Source organism: Echinops telfairi, unplaced genomic scaffold (genome assembly GCF_000313985.2).
Source record: "Echinops telfairi isolate 266 unplaced genomic scaffold, ASM31398v2 ScPeMD7_18;HRSCAF=68, whole genome shotgun sequence".
In the NCBI taxonomy this organism is placed as follows: Eukaryota; Metazoa; Chordata; class Mammalia; order Afrosoricida; family Tenrecidae; genus Echinops; species Echinops telfairi.
The window spans coordinates 57,269,316-57,278,616 of NW_022103915.1; the positions used below are offsets into that span (position 1 = coordinate 57,269,316).

Genomic DNA, 9,301 nt, shown 5'->3' on the forward strand with positions numbered 1-9,301 from the left:
GTCCGACCTCACCCGACTGCCTGTTCCTCAACCCAGGCACATAGTGTGGGTTAAGTAGCTTTTCTTCTATACCTAGTGTGCTGATTATACTTAACTCAGGGGACTCATATACCTGTCTTATGATTGACTAACTTCGCTTAGCATCATTTCCTCCAACTCTTCCCATGAAAAGACATGCTTCATGTGATCATCAGTGCTTTTTAGCGATGCACAGTACTCCATTGTGTGTATGTGCCAGAGTTTACGAATTCACTTGTTTATGGATGGAAATTTAGGTTGTTTCCAATTCTTTGCGATTGTGAATTGTGCTGCAATAAACCCAAAGCCCATCTGTAGACAATGGGACTTCCCCTCACAGAGGGATCACAGGGAAGTGATGAGTCAACCAAGGTGCAGTGAAGCACCGATAAAACAATATTCCTCTGGTTCCTTAAGGCTGCCTCAACCCCCACTATCATTGCAGTATTAAGTTTGGGGTGGGGGGCCAGCCCCACCCGCTGCTACTACCCACGGGTTCAATAAGCACAATTGTACGGTTGAGATATATAAGTATTAAAGTCATTGAGAGCATGAGAGATAAGAGATATTACAATGATGCAGTCAGACACATTACATGGTAACATTGCTCACCTCAGCCCAGCTTGGTGGTCCACGTGGAGAGAGGGGGAAGGGAAGGAGGTCAAGGGAACAAAGGAGAGAGGATGGGAGAGGAGAGGGGGTAGCGGGGAGCGACCAGGGAGAGCCCAGAGAGAGGTCAGAGAAAGCTCTATATTAAGACTCACGCCTATATACATTTTGGGGGCATGCCAGCCCACCAATTACAGGTAGAGACATACGTCACCGGGAGGGGTTGCACTATAGGTTACACAGTAATGAGAAGGGTGGTCTAGGGACATACAAGCAATAGCAAGAGGAGGGATTGGGGTATACACGTGACAAGATGAATGGATCCTAGATTAAGGATGGCAGCTTAACTTTGACCTGTTCCCTGGGTCTCCATAGTAACCATTATCAGTAGGGTGTAAACCCCACCTACAGGAACCACATAGATGACTGCAGGCCTGTCCATTCAGGGAGCAGAGCCCACTGCAGTCTGGCAACTGATTGCCCTCAGGGGGGAAATGCCAGCGCGTTGACCTCCCCCCACATATCATGACCCCAATAATGCCTTTCACTGAGGGCTAGACCGGAGCATGTGCACAGGTAAAGAGACAGCTCACAACACAGGAATGGGAGTAGCAATACCAGGACGGTAGGGGTAAAGCGGGGAGAGAGAAGAGGAAGGGAGAAAGGATTAACAGGTAACCACACGCCCTCCCTTCAGGGAGAGGAACAACAGAAACCATGGGGGAAGGGAGACCTCGGTAAGATATGAAAATGATAATTTATCAAGAGGTCACGAGGGTGGGCTGGGGGAGGGGAAAATCTGATACCAGGGGCTCAATAGAAAAGTAAATGTCTGGAAAACGATGGCAACATATGTACAAATATGCTTGATACAGTTGATGCATGGATTGTTAAGAGTCATAATAGCACCCAATAAAATCTGATAATTTGTACAATCGCATTAGAGTAGTTGGTTTAAAGAAACCAAGAGGTGGTTTTTGGCATTTCCACCATCCCACTAGAAGTGCTCTCCGGAGTAGCGGAGCGGTCACTATGACAACGGGGACGCGCCGCCTGGAGCTGGATTCTCGGCCGTTACTGGCCACTGCAGGAGCTTGGAGGCGCGTCCCCCTCATTCTGCAGCCTGCTCTCCCACAGCCAGAAACGGGCGGCTACGAGGCAACATGGCCAAGGCCAACGCCGCCTCCTCGCTCGAGGACTTGGACCTCAGCGGCGACGAGGTACAGCGGCTCACTTCGGCCTTCCAGGACCCCGAGTTCCGGCGGCTGTTCGCGGATTACACTCAGGAGCTCAGCGACCCGGCACAGCGGCGGCGCTACGAGGAGGAGATCACGGCGCTGGAGCGGGAGCGCGGGGTGCAGGTCCGCTTCGTGCACCCGGAGCCGGGCCGCGTCCTGCGCACCAGCCTGGACGGCGCGCGGCGCTGCTACGTGAACGTGTGCAGCAACCCGCTGGTGGGCGCTCCCAGCAGCCGGCCCGACTCCCGAGGCGCCACGCCGGGCCACCGCTGGTCCCTGCCGCACAGCCTGACGCCCGGCCGCGAGTATGCGGGGCGCCGGGGCACCGGCTACACGGTCTACGACGTGGTTTTCCACCCGGACGCGCTCACCCTCGCCCGGCGCCACGAGAGCTTCCGCCACATGCTGGACGCCACGGCTCTGGAGGCCGTCGAGAAGCAGTTCGGTGTAAAGCTGGACCGCAGGAACGCCAAAACCCTGAAGATCAAGTACAAGGGGACCCCGGAGGCCGCCGTGCTCCGCACCCCACTGCCTGGGGGTGCCCCGGCGCGGCCTGAGGAGCCCGAGGGCCCGCTTGCCCATTTCCCCTACCCCTACCCCTACCCTTCCCCGGCGGCGGCGCACTCGGAGACCCCGCCTCCAGAGGCTTGCTCCGCCCCGCGCACGGAGTCGGACCCCGCCCCCACCGAGCCTCGCCACAGCGTGGTGCAGCGCCACCACGTGGACCTGCAGGACTATCGCTGCTCGCGCGACTCGGCCCCGAGCCCCGTGCCCCGCGAGCTGGTGGTCACCATTGAGCTGCCGCTGCTGCGTTCGGCCGAACAGGCGGCCCTGGAGGTGAGCGGCAAGCTGCTGTGCCTCGACTCGCGGAAGCCCGACTACCGGCTGCGGCTCTCGCTCCCGTACCCGGTGGACGACAGCCGCGGCAAGGCGCAATTTCATAAGGCCCAGCGGCAGTTGGTCGTCACGCTGCCCGTGGTCCTGCCTGCGGCGCGGCAGGCGCTCCCCGCGGCGCCGGAAGGTGCCGGCGACCCGTCCGGAACTGACGGCGCGGCCTGCGTTCCCGCGTTCCCGGAGGAGGCGGGCCTGGCTAGGAGTCGCGCCGACGACCGAGACTCGAGTCCCAGCAGAGCAGGGGCTGCGGACTCCGAGGTCGTCGCCCCGGGTGCGCCCGAGGCGGTGTCGCCCCCGCGCGGCGTGGAGGAGCTGGTTCCCAAACCGGAAGAGCCGGACTCCGGCCGGCACGTGGGCGCGCCGCTGGGCGGTGGCGGAGGCTCTTGTGTTTTAACCTGGGACCTTGACGCGAGCCCCTGTGTAGAAAGAGGGGGTGCCGGCGGAGATCTGAGTGTGGAGACCCGCGTAGACCGAGAAGGCGCCGGCGGAGATCCCTGTGACGGGGCCATGGGAGGTCCTAGGACCGAGAGTGCGGACCTGCTGTGCCCGCCTTTGCAATGTAATCAAGACGAAGAATCCCTGATTCTGCTCATTCAAGTGCCTCAGATCCTGCCGCAAAGTCTGCAAGGGGATTTGAGCCCCCTCCGGTACACATTGTGCTTCTCCACTCAGAACTTTGTTCATTATTCCTTCTTTTTGCAGTTTGCTCCAGAGAATAAGTTAAGTAGCAAAGAACCAGCGATTAGCATTTCTTCAAACAATGCTGTGATAGAACTGGCCAAATCTCCAGAGAGTCGTGGACATTGGAGAAAGTGGTATTATGGTTTGAACAACGATACTTTGGAGGTAACAGTTCTTTCTAGGACATTATATTTGAAAGGTCCTTCCGTTCATAACTTATTACAGGCAGCCTCCAGATTTATCCCAAACAAAGCACTTCCACTAATGATTTGAAATTGGTAAAAGATATCAGTACATGATAAACCTTATCGACTACTGTGCTTTGAATAAGAAAAGCTTAACCGGTCACCTATGGTGTATGGATTTCAGATCTTCTACCTTGCCCTAATGCAGGAGTTGTTTTCTTGGGTTCCCAGGGGTCCGTAGACCTCGGTAATTGCCAAACATTGAGAGTGCCTGGCAGGGTTTGTAGGCTTTCTGCTCCCAAAAGCCAGGCCTCAGAAACGCAAAGGGGCATTCCACTCTGCCTGTCTGTCAGCCGCCTCTGGGGAAACGAATCATCAAACCTTGGGGCTAACAGGAGGACTTAACCACTACACTACCAGGGGTCCTTTTGCAAACCAAGGATGTTAGCAATGATAATTATGTCCAGAAAGGAACGGCAAACTCTTTGTGAACACTAAGTAAACTCGGCCACTGTGGGACTCAAACCAGATACAGCTCCCAATCTCACCCACTGCAATATGGCCCTCTTCTGAGCACTACATTGCTTTGAAATGACCTCTTTTTATTTTATTTTTAAAATTTTATATTAAAAGTTTTCCAGTAGTCTTATGAGCATATACTTTACATATACAACTTAATTTTTTTTACAACTTAATTGATCATCCATAAAATTCCCTCATTTCTGTGTCTGTTATCAATCTTGCGTCCTACTCTGATCTAGCCCAATGGCAGGCATGCCACAAAGTATGATGTATAATTAAAAGCTTATTGAACTGAATAACAGCTGTATCAGCTACACCTCTTTTGGCAAATACTCTAGAACAAATACTAAGCTGAGCATATCTGTTTCCTTAGGTTAGAATTTTGATCATTTAGTTTGCGTACTTGCTGCAAGACCCCCAGGTGACACGGTGGCTAACCAAAAAGTTGGAAATTCAAAACCTGCCAGGTGATCTTCCAGAGAAAGATGTGTTAGTCTGCTTCCATAAAGATTTATACAGCCCTAAACCCTATGGGGCGATTCTGTGCTCTATAGGGCCACGATGAGTCTAACTCAGCGGTAGAGTTGGGTTTGGGTTAGTACTTGCTGCTATAATTTTAGGTTACTAGGGCTTCTGAATTTCAAATTAAGTACTGTACTTGGATATAAAATTTGAAGACTGGTTAAACTCTAATTAGCAATTCATGGTTTTAATTGAGTTTGGTCTCAATATTACACGTCACTGTATTCATTTGACTAACTTGGGTCAAGTTCTAAGAAGCAAACCATAGTTTCACAGCTCTTCAGTTTAACCTGCTTAACATGTCTGTATAAAAACCCCATTCCACCTCAGAACAACTCCATCGGACAGAGTAGGACTGCCTCGCCTCATGGGGTTCCCAAGATTGTCGATCTTTACAAAGCCGGCTGTCACATCTTTCTGCCAAGTGCATCTGGTGGGTTGAACCCTCTAGCAGCCAAGCACTTAACTACTGCACCACCAGGGATTCTTGATTTTATAGAAGTTTGCTACTAAGTTCAATGTAGTATTATGAGTCAACCCTCTTTGAGAATTGGTCGATTCAAAACAACCCCCAAGTGATAAAGTAAAAGGCAAGGCATTCTGTGAGAACATGATAACATTGACAATCGGTTTATGCCATTCACTCACTACCGTCAAGTCCATTCTGACCCTGACCCTGGAAGACGAAGCAGAACTGCCCCTGCAGGTTTCCAAGACTAGATCTTTACAAGAGCAGACATCTTCATCTTTCTATCTTGGACTGGCTGGGGTTCATTTCACTCTGCTGACCTTCTGGTAAAAGTTCAACACGTAGCCACTCTGCCAAAATTCTCCATGTTTATGTCATTAGATGAGGGAAATTTAGGAAATGGCAGTCTTTTTCCTGTGATTGTTGTAATGGTTGTGAAAATAACTCACATTGTGGGAAGAAAACTTTACAGGTAAGTAATTAAGAGCATTCAAAGAATACATTTTGATTTGATTTCTTAATTGCTAACGTTATTTTAGCAGAGAAATTAGACCATATTGGGGATTAAGGCACTGATTTTTTATGTCTTTGAAGTCTGAAATAGAATATTATAATTACTTCATTAATCACATTTGCTAAAGCTAATGGAACCCAAATATTCAATTTTTTTCACTTTGTATGGCGTTTACTCTTCTATGTATTAGTGTAAATTAAAAGAAAATCAGAAGAGTAAGGAGTAGACCACTGTAGGCTTATTATGTAGAGCTCAGAACTGTTACTTTGCACATGAACAGATGCCATTTTTATTGGCTGCCGTCCAGTTGATTCCAACTCAGAGACCACTCCATGTATTACAGAGTAGACTGCTCCATTGGTTTCCTTGGTTATAATCTAACAGAAACTGACTACTTGGCCCTTTTTCCATAATTCTGGTGATTAGATCCCAACTGCCAGCCTTTAGATTAGCAGTTGAGTACAAACCATTTGCCCGCCCCCCCTCCAGAGACCTTAAACAGATCATATTTAATGTATTTATACTCATATAAGCTTTAAATATTTACTGGGGAGTGTCCCACAGCTGCAGGGCCACTGAGTTCAGTATATTTATGTAATAAAATTAGGCACTAAAATGAGAAGGCAAGTTTATGTGAATCCTTTGCATTTTAATTTTTAGCAATTTTCATGGTAAGTGTTTTTTTCCCTTAGGTTAACTAAAGATGAAAATACATGATGTATTTTCAGCAATCAGGTCAAGATCAATGTGTTGTGTTTTCCAGAGATACAGACATGTTTGATGAGATGTTTCTATGACAGTGTTAGCCTGGATCTTCATATAATAGCAAAACAAATTAATATAAATTGTTCACTTTGGTAGGTCTTCAGGGGCTAAAATATTATAAAGCTTAGGGGGAAAAATCATGCAAGGCCTTCATTGAGTTATTTACTAGAGGCACAATTTATTCCCACAAAATAATAATTTTGAAGGTTCAAAATTATGTAAAGGTTTAGTGTCTACAACATTGTGTAAAAATATAGCCTAATGGTGTAATGTGGGTACACCTTAAAAGTGCTAAAGCCTATGAAAAATAGCCTCTGTATCTTTGCCCCTGTTAACTCAAGATGATGAAAATGAAGTTCATTATATTCTTGGGAACTATAGTAGTAATAATTAGGATTTCAATAGTAGATTTTGTGTATGAAATATGCATATCTTCTACTTTTAGTTTTATATAAATATAGACTGGCTAAAGTCATAAATTCATTTTATATACCTACCTTTTTTAGTTATACCTATTGTCTTGTGAGACCAATTATTTTACAGTAGGGTTCAAAGTTGCAAAGCATTTTGCTCAGTGACTGGGACAAATCCTTGAAATTTTCCTAGTCCAGCTAGATCAGAGGTCCTCAAACTTTTTAAACAGGGGGCCAGTTCACTGTCCCTCAGACCATTGGAGGGCTGGACTATAGTTTTAAAAACAAAATTATGAACAAATTCCTACGCACACTGCACATTATTCTTATTTTGAAGTAAAAAAAACAAACGGGGCAAAATCACCTGGTGGGCCAGATAAATGTCATTGGCGGGCCACATGTGGCCCGCGGGCCGTAGTTTGAGGACCCCTGAGCTAGATTATAGATTAAGGAACTTGATCTAGACTGCCCAATGTTCTACAGCTAAATGATTCGTTAACCTTTTGGGGTCATAAAGTCTTTTGAGAATGTTATGAACATTACAGACTTAGTGTCTACCTATGCAAGTATATGTGTAATCCAACACTTTTTCTTTTTTTTTAAATTAAATAATCATTTTATTAGGGGCTCATACAACTCATCACAATCTGTACATACATCTTCTGTGTCCAGCACTTTAGTACATATGTTGACTTCATCATTCTTACGACACCCACTTTCCACTTGAGCCCCTCATGTCAGCTCATTTTTCCCCCTCCCTCCCCGCTCCCCCCTCCCTCCTGATAATTTATAATATATAATTATTTTATCATATCTTACCCCATCCAACGTCTCCCTCACCCACTTCTCCGCTGTCCGTCCCCCAGGGAGGAGGCCACATGTAGACCTTGTCCTCTGTTCCCTCTTCTCCCTCTCCTTCCCTCCACCCTCCCGCCATCACCACTCTCTCCACTGGTCCTGGGGGGTTCATCTGTCCTGGGTTCACTGTATTTCCAGTTCCTATCTGTGCCAGTGCACCTCCTCTGGTCCAGCCAGATGTGTAAGGTAGAATTGGGATCATGGTAGTGGAGTAGAGGAAGCATTTAAGAACTAGAGGAAAATTGCATATTTCATCGTTACTACACTGCACTCCGATTTGCTCCTCACCTCCCTGCAGCCGTTCTGCAAGCGGATGTCCAATTTCCCCCGGATGGGCTCTGGGTGCCCACTCTGCACTCCCCGTCTTTCACAATGTTAGGATTTTTTTTTTCTTTTTTGGTCTTTGATGCTTGATTCCTGACCCTTTCGCTGCCTTGTCATCTTACAGGCTGGCGTGCTTCTTCCATGTAGGCTTTGTTGTATCTCAGTTAGATGGCCCCTTGTTTATCTTCCAGCATGTGGGACCCCAGATTCTGTGTAATTTGACAGCTTGGCACCATTAGCTTTCTTCACTGCATTTGCTTATGTACCCGCTTTGTCTTCAGCATTTGTGTAATCCAACACTTTTCATTGAGTACTTGGTAGATAATGGGGGCCCCCGCTTTAGTAAGTGTTACGACTATCTCTTTTAAGAAAGACCTGTAAAGTCAAGAAAGGAACACTTCAGGAATGTTACTTCCCCAAACTATAATATATACACGAAGCATAAGATTCTTTAGTTCATGAGCGGGAGTGGAGAGCGGGGAGGGAGGAGAAAAAATGAGCTGATGCCAGGGGCTTAAGTGGAGAGCAAATGTTTTGAGAATGATGAAGGCAATGAATGTACAAATGTGCTTTACACATTTGATGTATGTTTGGATTGTAGTAAGAGTTGTATGAGCCCCTAATAAAATGACTAAAAAAAAAAAGAAACATAAGATTCTTTGAAGCAGCAAAGAACCCATGTGATTCAAACACTTAGCAGCCAAACTTGTAGTTTAACAGTTGCCACTCCAAAGATAGGAAAACTGTGTCGCTTGTTCACTCAGGATGTCTTGTCATAAGTTAAGAAAATGTTTTCATTAGTAGCCAAATTAAGTAGCACATGCTTATTAGAGTCTCCTAGACCAAAACTTGAAACTTGTCAGTTTTGTTTGTTTCCTATTTGAACCAAATTATAAGCTGTGCTTATTTTGTTAATTTTTTATAATAGTTTTACTAGGGGCTTATACAACTCATCACAATCCATACATACATCAATTGTGTAAAGCACATTTATACATTCATTGCCCTCATCATTCTCAAAACATTTGCCCTCCATTTAAGCCCCTGGCATCAGCTCCTCATTTTCCCCACTCCCTCCCCGCTCCTCCTCTCTCATGAACTCTTGATAATTTATAAATTATTATTTTGTCATATCTTGCCCTGTCTGACGTCTCCCTTCACCCACTTTTCTGTTGTCTGTCCCCCTCCCTCCCCGCTCCCCCCTCCCGCATGAGCCCTTGATAGTTTATAAATGGGTATTTTTTCATTTCTTGCCCTGTCTGACGTCTCCCTTCATCTACTTTTCGGTT

At 46.8% G+C, this 9,301-nt stretch overlaps 1 protein-coding gene across 3 annotated transcripts in view; it reads left to right on the top strand.

Annotated features, from left to right (window-relative positions):
* The first annotated feature begins 1,778 nt into the window (after positions 1-1,778).
* The window catches only part of DNAAF2 (dynein axonemal assembly factor 2), a 13,580-nt gene continuing 6,057 nt past the window's right edge, over positions 1,779-9,301 (top strand). For 2 of the 3 annotated variants that reach the window (XM_004698567.2, XM_004698568.2), the window contains exon 1: positions 1,779-3,605. In XM_004698567.2, the coding sequence (XP_004698624.1) occupies positions 1,791-3,605 (1,815 nt within the window). In that variant the 5' untranslated portion in view covers positions 1,779-1,790. The remainder of the gene's footprint in view (positions 3,606-9,301) is intronic. The other variant, XM_045287739.1, reaches the window with a different exon arrangement.